This window comes from Mastigoproctus giganteus, chromosome 1 (assembly GCF_048544385.1).
Source record: "Mastigoproctus giganteus isolate SK-2022 chromosome 1, ASM4854438v1, whole genome shotgun sequence".
Classification (NCBI taxonomy): domain Eukaryota; kingdom Metazoa; phylum Arthropoda; class Arachnida; order Uropygi; family Thelyphonidae; genus Mastigoproctus; species Mastigoproctus giganteus.
The window spans coordinates 204,684,226-204,705,005 of NC_143575.1; the positions used below are offsets into that span (position 1 = coordinate 204,684,226).

General features: G+C 35.3%; 1 protein-coding gene across 1 annotated transcript in view; it reads right to left on the reverse strand.

The window, feature by feature from the left end:
* The window catches only part of LOC150091460 (transmembrane protein 181), a 162,872-nt gene that overhangs the window by 34,307 nt on the left and 107,785 nt on the right, over window positions 1-20,780 (reverse strand). Inside the window, exons 10-11 of the mRNA XM_090368503.1 lie at window positions 17,561-17,710; window positions 785-887 (exon numbers count right to left, since the gene is read on the reverse strand). Coding sequence (XP_090224629.1) covers window positions 785-887; window positions 17,561-17,710 — 253 coding nt within the window. The remainder of the gene's footprint in view (window positions 1-784; window positions 888-17,560; window positions 17,711-20,780) is intronic.

The following is a 20,780-nucleotide window of genomic DNA, read 5'->3' on the forward strand; positions in this document are numbered from 1 at the left end:
CTTTGCCGCCTCCTTTAATATAACTGGATAGATCCCATCCACCCCAAGTGCCTTTCTTATGTTTAACTTCAACAATTTCTCCTCCACTTTGTTCTCAGTTATTACAAAATCATTAAGCACCCTGCTACAATTTGATAACCTTCTGCCATTTTCATACCTTAATAATTCCTCATGTGTGAATGTAGATGCAAAATACTCATTCAGTTTGTTTGCTATCTGAGCAGGATCATCAACAGTCGAACCATCGATATCAAGTGGACCAATCAGATTCATCCCCTTCCTTTTAGAGTTTATATAAGTAAAGAAATCCTTATATAAAAAGAATTTCTGGAATTGTCAACACAATATTTCCAAGCTCACAGAAAACAAGAAATAATTATTAATATGGTACCAAATTTGCAAAATTTATATAGAAATGTTGCAGTTTTAATATATTATAACAAGGATTTAATATAACAACCAGTTGGGATAAGCTTAAAACTTATTAATATCCTCTCGTATATAATTTGACTTTGCAATTTTATATTTATAAACAAATATGCTTTGTTTATATTACAGATTGGTTACATAAGGTCAAAGGAGTTTTACAAGAAAACTACAAGAATATTACTGTATTTTGTAGAACCACATGGATAATTCTGTGTTTACAATGTATGTGAAAACACAAGAGTTATCTATGTGGTTTTACTCTTTTTCAACTTATATTGTATAGTACATATAAAAACAGAATCTCAACCACTGTATATACCTACTTAAGAGTATATATAAGGGAATAAAAACATACCAAAGTATGGCATTGATCTTAACTCTGTATATGCTCTGACAATTAAATATGATAAATAGATGAGATACACGGCACCAACAGTAAAGAAAAAGATTTTCAAACCCTGAAAAAAAAAAAAAAAAACCAACATAATAATATACAATAATGAATCAATCACTATTAGTTTTTATCTCAATTATATAAATTCATCTAAATTTCAGCTATCCCAACTAAAGGTAAACAACATAATAAAATAATTCAGCTAAATTTTTGAGAGATATGAAACAGATAATCTGTTACCATAATAAGACATTACTCATTTTGATGATCAAAGCAATACCTTTTAATTTTTACTAACTAAATGGGTTAGCAATATCAACTTCTAAAATTATGCTATGGCACTGATATATTCTACCAGCTATTTTATTAGGACCACAGAAGTTTGTGCCCAACAATCCTTGCAAAAATATGTAAACTGAAGAAGTCACATGGCGTGCAAGAAATGTCATAAAGCCAAGTGATATAACGTGCCCAAATCAGTTCACCGGCAATGAGAAATGGATATATCTCATCGAGTTCTACACAGGTATAATTATCGGTGTGTGTTCAGAAGGTGCTACAGAGAGGTCCGCTGCACTTGATGAGTGTTCAAAGACTAGTGCCATTTGAGTCTTTACCAAATGTAAAATGCCTGGAAAAAAATCTGTGAACAGAAACAACTCCGGACAAATTTTTTAAGGTGACTGAGTAAAGTTCTTGAAGGCTGGAATGGATTACCAAGTTTAATTTATTATAAGTATAATTACTAAGTGAACTGTGAATTAAATGCATTGACATCATAAATCAGTATTCACACCGTGCAAAGAAACCTACAAAGAAGGCAGGTAGGTGCAGCAGACCATGAAATCCAATGATCTGAAACACCAACTAGAAAATACAGTTCCTTGGTTCCAGAAATGTAAAGGATGACAGAGGAGGACTAGATGCAAGTCAGGTGGTCAAAATCCCAATTTACAATAGAAAAGTACAAATGGAGATAACCACATGAAGTACTGGAACCATTCTGTTGTGTATTGAAAGTACAGGTTACTGAAATAAGAATAATTGTGTGTCATGGCAGACCCTTGTCCCTCTCGACACACCATGAACATCAGAGCATATCTATCCTCATGGACAGGGGCAATTTCAAGATGACAATGCAATCATCCACTATGCCACTGTGACAAGTTAAAGAGTGGTTTCAGGAACATGAGGAAGACTCTGAGCATCTTCCTTGGCCAGCTCAATCCCAGCATTTGTAGGATGACCTACTAGATTATTTCCAACTGTTATGTCACCTTCATTCTTTTGTCTTTTGAATATTGGCTAGAGCTCACTTTGGAAGATTCAAAGCATATAGTGACAAAAAACTGATACAGTCATCTGTCGGATGAACTTAAAGGTGTGTTTGTCCTCTGCCTGTGTCACTCCATGAATTGAGGACAATTTTGTTACATGAATGGTCAACTGCTCTTCATGTCATTTTTGAATACCTTGTTCACTCCGTGCCACATTGTGTCATAGCAGTAATTTGGGCCATTGGTGGTTCAATGCACTATTAGTTCATGGGCCTAATAAAGTGGCCAGGCAGTGTATAAGGGGTATTTGAAAAGCAAGGCAATGGACGTTTTCGTGAAAATACATTAAATCACAGAAAAATAAAATGACAAACAAAAGAAAGAATATTAGTGCACTACAAAAAGTAGTGCACTAATAGAGATAACTGAATGCAGATAGCCTAATTTACCTATGTTTCAAGTAGGGCAGCCATTTCAGTTTAGTCACCTAATGTCAACAAAGGTATATAGCATCCAGTAACAAGAAGTTATGGCCAAAAACATTTAACTTCAAAGTATTTAGGATATTGGTTTGAGATGAACCTATTAAGAATATGTTCACTGAGTAAATTAAGAACTGCAGTTGCCACGTATGCTATTGTGTTGTCTTGAATATTTGGAATAAAAAGCTTCAATATTTAATAAGGGAACACAAAATTTAATAAGGAATGGCAAGTTAATGTTTTAAAGTTTATTTCAAACAGAAAAAAATTTTAGATTTTTGAAAATAGCAAGTGTGAAAAACAATATTTTTTAAATTTATGTTTTTCATTAAAAAATATATAATTTTATTTAATAAGTATTTCAGTTCATTAGAAAAAAGGTCAAGTTTTGGTATGCTGCAAGCAGGATTAAAAAAAGAAAACTTTTCTTAGAAATAAAAAAAAAAAAAATAGTTGGGTCTGTCATACTCCACTACTGTGTGTTACAATTGGGAGCATCACCATAGATTAAAAGATTTTTAAAATAGAAGTTTCATAGTAACATGGCAGTGTGGTGTACATTCATCAGTGGCTATGGAATACTAGTTGTCTTAGCAATGGGACATATGTGTACATGTAGGAGCATAGTACATCAAGGTCACCTAATAGGAAACTAGTAAGATGATTTGTTTACATTTAATGATAAAAAATCTGGATTGATTTCAATCCTCCCCATATTAATCTAAGTTTTTCTTTATGGTGCCTGACTTCTGTTCCACCGTGTAAAATATTAGGCTCCCATAAATTGGAAAATCTATAAGCCAACACTACTTCAACCACAAAATTAATGAATCTGGGATGCCTGACTGTATACAGTAGTCCAAAGCTATACTATAGGAACAGTACTCACTGACTGGAAAACAACTGTGGTCCAGTGTACTAGAGATGCCAGCTGATAGGTTTTTCTATGCAATATTAGTAGTAATAAGAGTGAGAAATACCTGCATCTTGGAAAGCTCACTAATTTTCATTAGTTGAAGAGGGCTGACCAAAATCAGATATAAATATCAGCATACCATTTTTTGATATGATTTGTACTACTACCAGTGACATATATGTCTATTAGGTATAACAGATTTGGAGGACGATAAAAACAATAAAGAGAGCTGACAGAAATAAGATACAAATAGATTTTTTTATGTAATATTAGTAATAATAAGAGGGAGAAGTACCTGCATCTTGAAAAGCTGACTGATTTTCATTAATTGAAGAGGACTGACCAAAATAAGATATAAATATCAGCATATTATTTTTTGATATGATTTGTACTATCAGTGTACACCCACTGGATATAACAGATTTGGAGGATGATAAAATGGTAAAGAGGGCTGACTGAAATAAGATAAATAGTCAGCACTGATTTCTTTCATTTAATTAGTTAATTCATGTGTGTTTTATGTTATTATTATTATCAGCACTGGCAAATGATAAAAAGAATCAAGCTTATAACAGGATCAGCCAAAAAAAAAAAAGAAAACAACTATCCACCTCATTTATCCATCCCATCTAATAATGTGTCTAAATTTTTCCTTAAATTTATTCAAACTACCCACTTTCAATAAGACCAGATGGTAGTTTGTTCCAAAAATCAATTACTCTCTGCCTGAAAACAAATTTTCACACATCTATCCTGCAGCCATCCTTTTTTGATTTAAGCTTATGTCCTCTTGTGTGTGTGTGTGCTATCTAAAAATAGTTAGAATAACATCATCATTAAGTTTACTCAATCCAATTAAAGCCTTAAGCCTTTTGTGCTCTTGTCTGCAATTGTTACATTAGTACAGTACACAATATTTCTGTAGTCACCTAAGAGATAATGTGGAAAATGTAGAGATCCATCTTGAGAGTAATCATAGTGTGAAACATTTCACACACTGCAGTTGTCAAAATGAAAGAAAAAAAAAAAAATAATAAAAAAAAAATCTTTTTCAATTCATCATATCTTTGTTTGCCACTCATAACATAAAATGCTGACTTCCAAGTTATAGGTAGAACATTTGATTCAGTTTCTGTGATAACAGAGAATTTTTTTCTTGAAATTTTTTGTAAGTATATCAAAAAAATGTCAAAGAAAGATTTTGTAACAGTATAATTTTCAAATAACAACCAGGAACTCAGAAGTTTATAATATGACTTATAAAAAAATCTGCCAATGCAGATTTTTTTGTTGAAATTTTGTTACAAGACAAATACCCATTCCAGAAAGGTGTTGTAGCAATATTATTTTAGGAAAAAAAAAATCTATATCAGTAATGTGAACTTATTTTTATTCAGTGGACAATGTGGTGTTTTCTGTTTTTGGCTGGTTTTTACATTTATAATAAGGCTGCCAATAGATGAATTTCTTGAAACTTGTTAGTAGATGCAATACACACTGAAGAGAGAAAGTATATATATATATATATATATTTTTTTTTTTTTTTAAAACACAATTTGCTGTGAGGAGTATGAACATTTATATTTCTTTCCATGCAAAGAAACTTATTATAGTGTAGTTTTTTTTTTTTTTTTTTTTTCAATCTAAACAAGCAAGAGCATGCAGATGCCTTAGCTGAATGAACCAGGTATACAGCTACCATGTGTTAGCTAGTTTCTAATTCATTAGTAAGCATGCAAAGCACTGTTACTTCAAAAATTCCAATGCCAGTTTGGTGAGGATCACACCCACTTGCATACACTGGAATTAAGCTAAAAAAAGACAATATTTTCATACTTGATCCAGCATTTTTCCCATTTTCTTGATAACTAATGGAGCTTTGTGGAATTTTAAATGGGGAAATCAAAGAAATATTTTTGTTGAAAAGTAGTGAGAGTTTCAGCTCTGTGGATAGAGTAGAAATTGTAGCATGAAATTATACTTGATCCAGCATTTTCCCCATTTTCTTGATAACTAATGGAGCTTTGTGGAATTTTAAATGGGGAAATCAAAGAAATATTTTTGTTGAAAAGTAGTGAGAGTTTCAGCTCTGTGGATAGAGTAGAAATTGTAGCATGAAATTGCTAAAATTTGATCTGGGTGTAATAGACCTAGGTTGACTACCAAAGAGTTACACTTCAATCTGGTCTCCTTGCAAGTGTCTAATTTCCAAGCACTGCAATTTTTAGAACTGAAGTCTTTTGTAGTAAGAGTACCCATTTGTGTTCTTAACCAATCTCGTTGCTTTTTCCTGCACCCATTCAACTAGATTCATATCTTTCTTAAAATGAGGCTTCCAGACCTGTATTGCCATACTTAGAGGGGAACAGGCATTCTGTGTGTTATCAGACACAGTCTAAAACACTGATGGATCCAATATCTTTCTATTTCAGAATATTTAGGAGAAGTTCAGTTGGCTTGCCTCCCTAAAATCCACTCATGCACATCTTCTCAATGGTAAGCCCTGTTACGTCATTTAGGTGGCAAAACATGTAGAGTGGTTCTCTTCAGGATTCCTGGTCAGCGTGAAGCGGAAAAGACCAAACCCTCCAGCACATGACAACAAAACAAAACAAAACAAATGGCCCTCAGTCCCCAGCGGCTTTCACTCCCCCTCTTATGGCAGTGAGAGGATCAGAGTGGAAGCAGAGGGTGCTAAGAATCTCTGGGTATGACCAGGCTACCATGCATGCAAACTGAACTTGGCCTGTTACAATGTAAGATTGCTCATCGGTGAAGACAGGTTATTAGGGATGGAAAAGTAATTAGAAAATGTGAATTAAAATATCATCGATTTGGCTGAAACAAGAAGAAAAAATGAATCACTTAAGTTTATAAAATGGAAATTTGCTGTACACTAATGGAAACAGTGAAAGAAATGAAGGTGGAGTGGGCTTTCTGGTACATAAAGATGTAAAAAACAACATTTTGGAATTCAAAAGTACATCACCAAGGGTGTCAAGACTACTACTCAGGATTTCTAAGAGGTACAAGCTAAAGGTTATAACGATTTATGCACCAACATCATCAAGCCATGATGATGAAGAGGTTGAAGAAATGTACACCGAAATTGAGAGTCTTCTAGATGAGCAGACACTATCATTATGGGGGACTTCAATGCTAAGGTTGGAAAGAGACAAAACAGTGCAGAAAGGGGAGTTATAGGAAATTTTGGAATTGGTGAAAGAAATGAAAGAGGTGAAAGACTTGTGGAATTTGCAGAATCTAGAGGAATGTCAGTAATGAACACTTTTTTCAAGAAAAGGGTGAACAGAAAGTGGACATGGAAAAGCCCAAATGGATTAACAACTAATGAAATCAACTTCATTCTCACTAACAGAAGATATATCGTGAATGATGTTACCGTCCTGAACAAGGTAAACGTTGGAAGTGATCACAGAATGGTAAGATGCACACTTGATATAGAAGTAAGAAAAGAAAAAGGAAAAACTGACTCGAGTAAATAATATGGTCTTTGAGATAACAGAAGAGGAGAAAAAGCAGTATGTACTGGAACTTAAGAACAAGTTTGAGCTTCTGCAGATTGCTTAGGACCAAGATATCGATGAGGAATATTACAAATTTCTGAAAGTGATAAAGCCCAAGAAACTTATAGGTAAAAAGAAATCCAAAGAAGTAAAAATTAGTCAAGAAACACTTGTCAGGATGAACTAAAGACAACAAATAAAGAGCAAGATAAACACTGACAAGGAGAAAATTGAGTATACTGAGTTATGCAAAGCCATTAGAAAGAGACTCAGAGAGGACATAAGAAGATTTAACTCACGAAAAGTAGAGCAAGCATTAAGGGAAAACAAAGGACTTAAATCAGCAGCCATGAGCAGTAATACAGAAACTAAAGAATAGTGATGGTGTACTTATAAATAGCAGAAGACTACTAGAGAGAATTATACAAAGAATGAGGGAATGATGCCAGCAGTGGGGAAGATGGATCACAAATTAGTAACACATATGACATACCCGATATCCTTCCTGATGAGGTAGAACATGCGTTGAAGAAAATGAAGAATCAGCAAGACTCAGGTGAAGATGCAGTTACTGCAGAGATGTTAAAATTGGGAGGAAGAGACATGACACAAAAACTGGCAAGACAATTCACAAAATGCATTAGAAAAGGTGTGATGCCTAAGGAATGGAATAATGCAATCATAGTTTTGATGCATAAGAAGGGAGTTAAATCAGAAATTGGAAATTATAGACCAATTAGCTTGTTATCCCACATCTACAAGTTGTTCACAAGGGTCATTACTAACAGATTAGAAAGAATACTTGATGAGAATCAATCAAAAGAGCAAGCAAAACACAACTATGACAGGCATTTGTGGATTATGAAAAGGCATTTGACTCTATACAGCATAAGGCAATGTTTTGGGCACTGGAAAGACAAGGCATAGATACCCCATATATTATGATTTTGAAGAAAATATATGAGAATGCTACCTCCTTTATTAGACTAGACAAAGACAGTAGGAAATTTAAAATTGAGAAAGGAGTTCAACAAGGAGACACAATATCTCTGAAGTTGTTTACCGTTGCCCTTGAGGAAGCTTTCAGAAGATTAGATTGGTCGCAGAAAGGAGTCAATGTGAAAGGAGAGTACCTAAACCATTTACGATTTGCAGATGACATTGTGGCATAAGCCATGATCCCAAAGAATTAGAGGAAAATCTTAATCAGTTATGCAGAGTTAGTAAGGATTTTGGACTAAAGATGAATATGGCTAAAACAAAAGTAATGATGAATAAGTATGCCATAGAAAGGGATATAAAGGAGCAGTAATTAAAAAAGTGGAGTCATTAGCTGTATTAATGATAAATGGCTGGAAGTCAAGAGAAGAATAAATTTTGGATGGATAGCATTCAGAAAATATAGTCACATACTGAGGAGCAATATCCCAATTTGTCTGAAACATAAAATAATGAACCAATGTATACTCCCCACCATGACTTATGGAAGTGAAACTTGGGCACTCACATAAAAGAATGGAAGAGAAGCTGAGAACAGCAAAGAATGGAATGAATTATATTGAAAATCAGACTGTTAGATAAGAAGAGAAACACATGGATTAGGCAGCAGACTCAAGCAAAGGACATTCTTATTAAAACTAAAGAACTAAAATGGTCTTGGGCAGGACAAATAGCTTGAAGACATGATGACAGATAAGAAAATAACAGAATGGTACCCAAGAGGAACTAGAAGAAAACCTGGAAGACAATGACGGAGATGGACAGATGAAATTCATGAGTTTGTGGGTAGTAAATGGATCGCCATTGCACAAAACAGAAGGAACTGGAAAGTTGCTGGAGAGGCCTTCATCCTGCAGTGGATTGAAAATGGCTGCTGCTGATGATGCCATACTCAAGTTGTGGCCTAACCATTGCCTTATACAATAGGAAAATTATCTCCTTGTACTTGCTGGTTTTTCATTCTCTACTACCTTGAGTGTGGTTCCACACAGTTGGTATATTAATATTAGTATTAGTAATGGCCATATGGTGCAAGGAAGCCTATGGCTTACGCTAAACCAGCCAAAAATAATAAAAATTAAAAAAAATAATTAAATAATAATAATAATAAAATAAAATAACAAAACATATATAAAATAAAATAATAAAAATAAAAACAAATTAATAATAAGAAAAAAATAAAAAATAAAAAAATAATAAAAATTAATAAGAGAAAAGGAAATGGACAACCTATACATTTCACTCCTCCCTTAGGTAATTATCCAGCTGACCTTTGAATTTTGCCAGACTGTCAGCCTCTACCACCCATGTAGATAACTTATTCCAGTAATTTTTAACTTGCTGGCTAAAATAAAACTTCCTGCAATCCAGTCTAAACAACTCCCCCATAACTGGAAATTATGGCCCCTAATTCTAGAGTCATTTATTACAGTGAAAATTTCGTTCTTATTCATTTTGCTTATGTCTCTCACAGCCGTAAACACCTCAATCAAGTCTCCTCTAAGGTGCCTAGTTTCCAAGCTCTGCAGCCCACATATTCGAAGTCTTTCCTCATATGGATTCCCTTTTGCCGATCTCACCAGGCGAGTTACGTCTTTGGACCCTTTCAAGAAGAAAAATGTCTTTCTTTAGGTGCGGTCTCCATACTTGAACACAGTATTCCAAGTGTGGTCCTTTTTTTTTTTTTTTTTTTGTAGTTGTTGGCGCAGCATCAGCTTCTGTGGCCATAATGCACCTCCCAAGGTTTTTGCAGTACTTTGATCCAAGCCCGAGCCGGGATTCGAACCCACGACTTTTGGATTGCCAGGCAGGCACTTTACCCACCCGGCTAGCCCGGTCGGCAAGTGTGGTCTAACAATAGCCTTATATAATGGGATTATGATGTCCTTATCTCTATTAGCGAATGTTTGATAAATCATTGATAGGACACTATGCCCCCCCCTTTGCAACCAGTCTACAATGCTTGGAGAACTTCATATCTGACCGTATCATAATGCCCAAGTCCCTTTCCTCCACTATTGGCTTTAGTTCAACTCCGCCAAGTGTATAAGTTACTTTGGGGTTACTGTTTCCCAGGTGCAATAACTTACACTTTTCTGGATTAAAGCATAGTTGCCATTTTTCTGACCATCTCTGAAGTCTATCTAAATTATTCTGAAGAAACTCTGCTTGGCGGTAATCATTAAAAACTCTACCAATCTTTACATCATCTGCAAATTTAGACATCACACCCTCTGTCCCTTCATCAATGTCATTTATGAAAATCAAAAACAACAATGGTCCTAATACCGATTCTTGGGGTACCCCACTTCTTACATCAACCCAACCTGAGGAATAACCATTTATCACAACCCTCTGCCTCCTGCCCTGAAGCCACCCTGATATCCATCTAAGGATTTTCCCTGTGAGTCCAACCTGTTCCAGCTTATAAAGTAACCACTCATGTGGGACTGCGTCAAATGCTTTGCTGAAATCCAAATAAACAATGTCGAAATTATTCCCAAAGTCCAGCTCTTGAGTGACCCTGTAAAAATAGCTAACCAGATTAGTTAAACATGATTTTCCCTTTACAAAACCGTACTGAGTATCCTTCAGAATTCCAGTTCTATCTAAGTGATCCCGAATTCCATCCTTGATCATAGTCTCCATGATTTTCCCTACTACTGAAGTTAGACTAACTGGCCAGTAATTTCCCACTTCACTCTTAGAACTGCCCTTATGTATCGGAGATACATTGGCACTTTTCCATTCCAACGGAATCACTCCCGAGTCCAGTGATGCTCTCATAATTAGCCTCAATGGTTCAATGCACTCACTTGCCCCCTCCCTTAAGATTACAGGATAAATGCTATCGATCCCAGGAGCCTTACTGGCCTGTAGGCCCTAAAGTTTTTTCATTAAATAAACGTGTGAAATTTCAACATCATTAATTATATTTTTTTCAACTTCACTCCCAGAATTTCTCATTAACGTGAAGGGTTTTTCTTCTGTAAATATCGATGCAAAGTAACAGTTGAGTTCATCTGCAACTTCAGCTGGGGTATCTAATACTATCCCACGTGAATTACATAAGGGTCCAATCTGGTTTGTCCTTCTTTTCTTTGCATTTATATATGTGAAGAATTCCTTATCCCCTCCACCTTTGCTCTCTTTGGCAGCGATTTCTCATAATCCGCCTTTGCCAGCCTAACCTTTTCAGTGGCATTATTACAGATCAATTTGTAGCTGTTATAGGCTTCAGTACTTTTTATTGCTCTAACTTTTCCATGCCATCTTTTTCTGCTCAAGTAATTTGGCAACTTCATTATTCATCCAACTTGGAATCCTCGTGGAGTATTTTTTTAATGGTTTGTAAGTATTCAAGGCTTCTGTGATTAATGTTTTAAAGGTATACCATAATTCAATTGTATTCGCTCTCTGTGAGATATCTACCCAGTTAATAGAGGCCATGTAGCATCTTAAGGCATTGTAATTTCCTTTCCTGAAATTATAACCCATTCCTTTGCCTTTGACTACTGCTACCGCTCTCTCTCTTCATTGTACACCGTAGAACTCCATGATCACTTCCTGCTATTGGTTCCTGTACTCTCAGCCCTATTATGTCATCTGGTTCATGGGTGATGATGAGGTCTAGAGTATTCTTTTCCCTAGTACTTTCCCTGACATGTTGATACAAATAACAATCATCTAGTTGATTAAAAAATTTTGTCTCCCATGTGGAGTTTCCTTCCCATTTGCTCCAATCAATTAGAGGCAAATTGAAATCACCCATAATAAGACATTCATGCTTACTTGCCCATTCCATTTTCATGTAGAGGCTCTCATCATAATCTTTACAATTACCTGGTCTGTAGATTACTCCCACTCTCATTATACCTTTGCTTCCAACTATTTCACACCATACAGATTCTATACTAGCATGCGAAAAGTCTGAATCCGGGAAAGCCCTCATTGTGCTCAGGCTACTTTTGAAAAGAAGCATGACCCCACCGCCCCTTCTATTTACCCTGTCCTTCCTAAATACATTATACATACCATACTGAAACTCGTCATCCCTTATCTCCAGGTGGCACCACGTTTCTGTAAGCCTTATTATGTCAGCGTTACTTGTCCTAACCAGCAGTTTGAATTCACTCATTTTATTGACGACACTTCTGACATTACTGTATAAACAATTCAATTAAGACTTAGTGATCTTGTATAGTTAACTACCCTGACACGCCCCTTAAAGTTATTTTAGTTCGTTTCCCTGGAATTTGCTACCCGATCATTTGAAATGCTTTTGCCCTCAGAACATCTTGCTACTATGTTCTGTTGCAGTAATAAACAAATACTCTTGAGGTGTGTGCAAGAGTTAATTTGACCAATACTATTAGTCTGAGATTAGTGTTCCCCATTTGCAGTACCTTGTCATTGTCAATGTTAAGCTTCAACTGCCACTTCTCAATCCATATGCTTAATTTATCTAGCTTGTATGTCCTGAATGTCCTGATTCCTGTCCTTAAGCACCGTGCCAACCTTTGTATCTTCTGCAAACTTAGACAATATGCTTGATATGCCTTCATCAATATCTTTAATAAATATTGTAAACAATAAGGGGCCCACTACTGAACCCATTTCTCGAGTAGTAGAGTAACTCAGCTAATACATTACTTCAAGAAGAGCAGTGCTCATTTATAACAGCCCTCTTGTCTTCCTGCCACTCAACCATCTTTTCATCCATAGCAGTAACTTGCCCCTAATGCCACACTGTTCTAATTTGTACAGCAGTCTTTCATGTGGAAGTGTCAAAAGCGTTACTGAAATTAAAATATACAATGTCAGAGTTATTTAGTGCCTGTCATTTTGTAATAAAAAAAATGTATTTTTTTAAAATTTAAAATATTCATAATTCAATTTATAGTGATATTCAATTTAACAAATAGAAAATATTAATGAAATTACATGCAGCTGTTGAACTATTATTAGAACAAAATCACATAGCTATTTTATGCAAATTATGCAAGTCTCTGTGTGAGAAAAATACAGTCAAATTTGGTTATAACAAGCACGGAAATAACAAGATCACAGCTGTAATGAGCAAAAAGCCATAATAATTTTAATTTACGCATATTCCCATACAATCACTCACTGTTATAATGAGCATACTACATGGATATACCGAACAAATTTTGGTAACTATGCAAACATTCTTAATTGCTCAGGTAGTGGGAAAAACCCAATTCTTGGAATAGATGAAAATGAAAAGGGTGATTTAGCTTCATGACCACCTGCATCGGATTAGCGGTTGGTTTATGACCTTGTCCTCCGGGGATGGGGCTATACAATAGAGTGCATTGGCGTTCCACTTGTCGCATTACTCTACTTATTGTCTTGTATTCACTGAACCATAAATTTATTTCGGGACTGCTAAGAATTTTGGAAACTTCTAAGAACGTTGTATGCAGATCATTTTATCATTTTTAAGTAAAATCAGTTAAAAACAAACCCTTCCTTCGGAAACAATTCTACTAACAAATGAAAGTCTCTCGATTCGCAAAAAAATCAAAATTATTCGTGAGTTAGAATGTGGTGCAAAAAATGTTGAAGTGTGTAAAACGTTTGCTTTGTCCTCTTCAAGTGTATCGACATTGGGGAATGTTTACATATCGTCACTGGAAAAGAACATAACTGAAAAAAAAAAATTTAGGAAGTGTGAGGTTACAAATGTTGAGGAAGCATTGCTTCAATGGTTCACCCCACAAAGAAGTGCTGGATTTTCAATAGACGGTCCGATCTTGAAGGCTCAAGTGGAAAGTTTTGCTAAACAATTTGGATGCCATGATATTGTGTGTAACAACGGTTGGCTGGATCGATTTAAAAACTGACATAACATCGTTTATGCAAAAATTAGTGGAGAATCTCGATCTGCAGATCCAATAATGGCAAATTAATGGATTGACTGTATTTGGGCAGAAATCAGGAAAGATTTCAATGATGAAGACATCTACAGTAGTTGTGCTACTGCAGGGGTCAGCAACCTTTTTGAGTGAAGAGGTATTTTTGATCTAATTAAAAAAAAAAGAGAGAATCAGAAGTACCACACTTCAGCTCAAGCTGGGGGGAAGGGGGGAATTTTTTAAGAAATGGAATAGAGTGGGAAGGTGTTTTATTAAAAATATATATTTTTTGAAATATTATTTATTAATAATATTTCTAATTAATGTGACTTTTGCTTCTTGAGCGAGTCTCTCAACATCAGGGAAGTATGCTGTAATTTTCATCTTTAAGTATGCTGAGAGACTCGAATTGTTCAGATGGTTTCTTGAGTTATTTTTAATATAGTTCATGTTCGAAAATATTTGCCTGCAGAAATTCGTCGAACCAAAAACTGAGAATTCAAAACGCAAATATTTTCAAATTTATATATGTGTCTGGTAAGCTACACTACGCATCGAACACAATTTGGTCTTACTTTTTAAACTCATCTACTGGCATCCATTTATGTAGCATTGCAAGGGCAGCCTTTTGCCTCTACAAATCCTCAATTTCAGTTTTAAGGCATTTTAGTCTTGCACTCCACGTCCTTGATTTTTAAGTCCTCTAACTCCATTTCAAGTTTTGCTTCATGTGGGCTAAAAGTTAAAGAGCTGCATGTGACTCATGAGCCAAGGTTGCTGACCCGTGTTACTGCAACAGGATCTAAAAAACTTGGGCAGATGGGCTGAGAAGCGGCAACTGAAGTTTAACATTGACAAATGCAAAGTACTGCATATGGGTAGCAAGAACCCAAGGGAAACGTACCAACTGTGTGGTACTACACTTAGGATATTAGAAAATGAAAAAGACCTGGGAGCAATTGTGTAGTCAGATATGAAGTTTTCTGAGCAACGCAGACAGGCTGCCAGAGCAGCTCATGGGGTATTCTCAATGATATACAGGAATTTTGCTAGCAGGGAAAAGGAGGTGATTATCCCATTGTATGAGGCAATGGTCAGGCCACTCCTTGAGTACTGTGTCTGGAGGCCTCATTTTAGGAAGGATATAAAATTGCTATAGCACATACAGAGAAGGGCAACAGGATTGGTGAGGGGAATGAAGGGGTTCTCTTACGAAGAAAGGCTTAAGTTCTGCAAATTGCAGTTGCTGGAGACTAAGCACCTGCGAGATGATCTGACTGAGGTGTATAAGGCTTTGAATGGGTTGAGCACGCTGAATTCTGATGGGATTCTTCCACTTGCTCAGATTACGAACCTGATGGGACATAAATTCAAAATGAGGAAACAGTTGTAGAATAGATGGGCAGAAATTTGCCCTTAGCCAGCAAGTGGTTAATTGCTGGAACAAACTTCCATCTGTCATTGTGGAAGTTGATAGTTTAAATAAATTCAAGGAGGAACTGGACAAACTTTTAGAGGGAATGGTTGTGTGAAATTGTTTTTTTTTTTTGGCTGATGCTACATAAGCTCCTATGCTTGCTTTCTTGCATCACATGCCTCTATTACTACTACTACTACTATACAATGTCGACAAAACAGGACTTTTTTTTTACAATTTGACACCTAATAATACATTTAAATTCAAAGGGAAAAAATATGTTGGTGGAAAAAAATCAAAGGTTCGCTTGACAGTGCTCGTATGCGCAAATATGACCAGAACTGATAAAAAAACTTTGTTATCGAAAAATCGTTAAAACCTTGATGTTTAAAAAACATAAAGAAACTTCCTGTGAATTACACTGCAAACAAGAAAGCTTGGATGACTTCAGATATTTTTCGGCAATACGTAAATGACTGGAATAAGGAGCTATTCAAACAGAAGAAAAATATTTTATTGTTAGTTGATAACTGTCCTGCACATTTCCAGATTCAAAATTTGTCCAACATTAAGCTAGTGTTTCTGCCTCCCAATGGGACATCAATTTTACGACCAATGGACATAGGTATAATCAAGAGTTTGAAAGGATTTTATAAAAGATTTCTAGTTCTACACCTGATTAGTCAAAGAGAACAGAAACTTACCGAGTCTATATCAATATTGGATGCTATAAATTTATTGAATGATGCATGGAACAATGTTACTTTGACAACCATATCGAATTGCATCAAGAAATCAAAATTAAATTCAAATGAAATTTCAATTGTAGATGAAGAAGTGGAAATGAAGAAAACAACTTACCATTATCTGAATGGTTGCTACGTAACAATGTTATAGGTTTTAATACAGATAACATTGATAAATTTGTAGAAGTCAATGACAACTTATTAACTAGTGGTCTTCCTATGGAGAGTGACATTGTAGATGTTGTGCTTAACAAAGACGATGATGATATGATGACAATAGAAAGTGAATCAAAATCAGTGCCGGCAATCTCACAAGCTTAAGGAGCAATGGACAAGTCAATTTTTTTTAAGGAACTGAGGAAAGTAATGAGACTTTTAACGCATTGAGTGTTTTTAGGGGAAACTTAAGAAATATCAAAGTGAAATATTTAAAACAAACATCAGCTTTAAGATTCATAAAGTTTTTTTTTTTTTTTTTTTTGTCCTTGCCTTTTTCCCATTATTATATGGAATCAGTGTTTTTATTGTTTTGGCATGCAATTTTTACGACTGGATGCCCTTCCTGACACCAACCCTCACTCTTTATCTGGGCTGGGAATATGCAGTGGTCATTCCCTGACCTGCCGCATCCTCCGTATTTGGTGGGTACGGGCTCGAACCCCAGTCTAATCAAGAAGTGTGTGCTATGCACTACTGCACCTGCCCACGGAGGCGCCCTTTAAGATTCATAAATAAAGACTAATAAATTGAAATTGTTTTTAATTACAGAGAAATAAATTGTGTTTAGTATTAAGTGTATGGTTTTAAAATTACAGACAAATAAATTGTGTTTAATATTAAGTGTATTGTAGTTTGTACAAACATATTACTTCTTGATTAGACCGGGGTTCGAGCCCGTCACCACCAAATATGGAGGATGCGGAAAGGTCAGGGAATGAACACTGCATATCCCGGAGCAATATGGCCTTAGTTGCTAATGCTCCTTAAAACCAAATAACAACAACAACAAGCATATTAATACAAATAATATGTAGGTATATACTTATATATTATTTTTTTCTCTCTAATATTTCTTTTGTTTTTTGAATCTATCTTTTTATCAAGTTATTGAGAATTTAAAAAAATAGGAGCTAGGTTTAACTTATCACTGATATAAAGTGTTCATTGTTTAATGGCCCCAGGGGTTTCCCCATCTCCACTATCACTGATATAGCGAGTAACGGTTATAACGAGGAAATTTTGTCAGTCACTTGATGCTCGTTATAACCAAGTTCAACTGTATTTATTACACACAAGTCAAAGTCATATTTCTTGTTTTGGATGTGCCTTTGAAAACTATTCTCACCTTCTTTCTCAAAACTCTTTTCCTAGAAATCAAAATTCATTTTGTTACAAATAAGCAGCAGCTTTCTTTACACATTTGCTATTAAATGGTTTGTCGAAAATATTTAGTACATACACAGTGAGGCAGGGACTTTTTTTCACAGTACTCACCATAAAATGACCAGTGTCAACCTTGTAATTATAAGTAGGATCTTGTAATTCATTGTATTTCTGCCATGAAGCAAGAGTAAAAGCTGCCAACCACAGCAATCCAATTATAAAGCATTTTGGGAGGTAGAAAGTAAATAATCTTCTTTCATTCTGCAACAATATTAATAAATTATATGAGAATACAACTACACACATATCAGTACAATGAGTAAAATTTTTTTACAAACATAAGAGGCATAAGAACCTGTAATACTTTAGCCATGCATGGGTTGGAGCCCGAAAAGAGTATATGAAAAAGGTCTGGATATTAAATAAAATTATTTTTATTTTACAGAAAAAAAAAAAAAAAAAAAAAGGAAAAATTCTGTAATATGTTAACTTCTTTAAGTGCTTAAATGTTTTTTTTTTTTTTTTTGAGGCAGACAAGACCTTTCATCCTTGGAGGGACAAAAGGCCTTGATGTAAATGCCCTGAAGGTTAAAGAACAGCATAACAGAGAATAATGGGGATGTGGTTCAAGCAACTATCACAGATAGATACATTAAAACCTCATAAATCCAGCATCCATAAAGATTCATGGCTGGATTCTGAATTTTTGAAAATTCAGATTTTTGAAGGTTTTATGCATAAAGGCTAAGTATTCAGGGATAATTTTCTATTTTCATTAGCTAATACATAATATCCAGTGTTTGAAAAAAAAACAACCCATTATTATTAGGAAAGTAAATATGCATTAATACTATATTAGATTTATTAGCATTACACTTACAAAAAAATCACAAATTAAAATAGAGCCCCTCCTCACGTTAATAAAATAAAATTTCCTTTTGACAAATGTACAATTTGCCTTTTGTGGTCAGCGCAATTATCCTGAACCAAAAACCAGATATAATTGCCCATCATTTAGCTTCCCTTGGTAGCTCTTCTTCATTGACTGTATGTCTTGGTGGAATTTCTCTTTATGCTCTTTATTAACATCACCCAGAACTGGGGTGAAAAAATCCAGGTGAAAGTGATAGAGCTTGATTGACATTCTGCATCCCATTTTTCCATAATCTTCAATCAACTTGTTCTTTATAATATCCTTAATTTTACTACATAATTAAGTATATTACAATTATTATAATATACTTAATATATTTTGTAACATTCTTAACGTTACCAAGAAAGACATTCACTACAAGATAAAATAACTGAAGGTATTTCACTCAAAATCAGTCATTTTGTCTTTCAATTCTTGTGAAGCCAACAATTGCTTAGTTGTGGATCAATAAATACACCACCTTTCCTTTTTGTATCAGAAACATGGAAACAAGAGTGTATATACTTGAAGGTGTCACCTTGAGGATCCAATGCTTTAATAAACTGTATGACCAGTCACAGCATGATAGGGAGAAGTGGAAGCAAGACTGTTTCATGGAACCAAGGGACAGTTTACTACACTGTGTGTACCCAGCTGCAAGTCAATTCTGGCAGACCATTCTTTTCTCCACTATAACATTGGGGATCTATAGTATTGCTGTAGCAGAGGCAGAGAAAGCAAGGGAACTTACTGAAACCATATTGAAAATGCAGAAGGAATCCTAGAACCTTGAAGTCTCAACAGACATTCCTTCTATACTGGTCATACTTCATTTTCTTTAATACATGCTTCACATTTCTGTAATATGAACACAGTGTCCAAAAAGAATCAATGGGTGCATGAAGCAACATGGCTTCCAAACTTTTACATGAACTGTCTATGAAAGGGTGCCACTCTCCTGGAATGTGACTGATACCAATTTCTTCATAAAAAAAAAATTCTCTTTATATACAACACAATCACTATGCAAGAGGAGCTTACAATTAATCATTTCAACAATGAATATAGTCATTAACCACATTTGGCAGTCACGCAGGCTTGAATCACAGTCTTCTCAAGCTGGAACATGGAATTATTGCAAAGATTCTAGGTTGGATTGCAGGATGGCCACAGGGCAGAGGATTTTGATTAATAGATATTCTTCATATTGGTGTAAAATCAGAAATGGTGTCCCCAAAGGATTGGGTCTTGGACCACTGTTGTTACTGATTTATATAAATGACATTGACAAAGGTGATAAAGAGAGTAATGTCAAAAATTCCAGACAACACAAAGATTGGGAGAGTTGTTAATGATCAATGCAAAGCATCACTCCTTCAGGATGACTTGAACAGGCTTCAAGAATGGTCAAAAAAGTGGCAGCTAAGTTTTAATGCAGCAAAATGCAGTCTAAGTTAGCATTGGTAGGGCATATGATGCAAGAAAACAAGCTTATATAGCATTAGCCCAAAAAAAAAAAAAAAAAAAACCACCCCATTTCACCCATCCATTCACTCCAAATGTTTATCTAGTTCTACCTTATATCTATTTAAGCTATCAACCTCTACAATGACAGATGGAAGTTTGTTCCAACTATCAACTACCCACTGGCTAAAGATGAATTTCTGGGAATCTATTCTACAATTATCCTTCTTCAATTTGAATTTATGCCCCCTTAGGTGAGTAACCTGAGCAATAGGAAGAATTCCATCAGATTTGAACTTTCTCAGACCATTCAAAGCCCTTATACACCTCAATCAGATCACCTTGCAGGTGCCTACTCTCCAGACATTGCAATTTCTACAACTTAGCCTTTCTTGGTAATACCAACCCTTTGTTCCACTCACCAATCTCATTGCCCTTCTCTGTACTTAAGCATTTAGGATTACTAAAGGCACATGATGCAAGAAAGCAAGCTTATATAGCATCAGTAAAAAACAAAACCCCATTCTCATTTCACTCATCCACTCGCTCCAAATGTTTATCTAGTTAGCATTAGCATTAGTAGAGGCATATGATGCAAGAAAGCAAGCTTATGCAGCATCAGCCAAAAAAAAAAAAAAAAAAACACACCACTCCCATTTCACCCCTCCGTTCACTCGAAATACCTGTCCAGTTGAGCCTTAAATTTGTTTAGGCTATCAACTTCAACAAGTGATGGAAGTCAGTTCCACCAACCAACCACCCGCTGGCCAAAGGCAAATTTCCGCACATCTATCCGACATCCATCCTTCCTCAATTTGAATTTATGCCCTCTGAGCTGATTATTCTGAGCAAGATGAAGAATCCCATTGGCATTGAGCATGCTCAAACCATTCAAAGCCTTATACACCTCTATCAGATCACCTCGCCGGTGCCTAGTCTCCAGACTCTGTAATT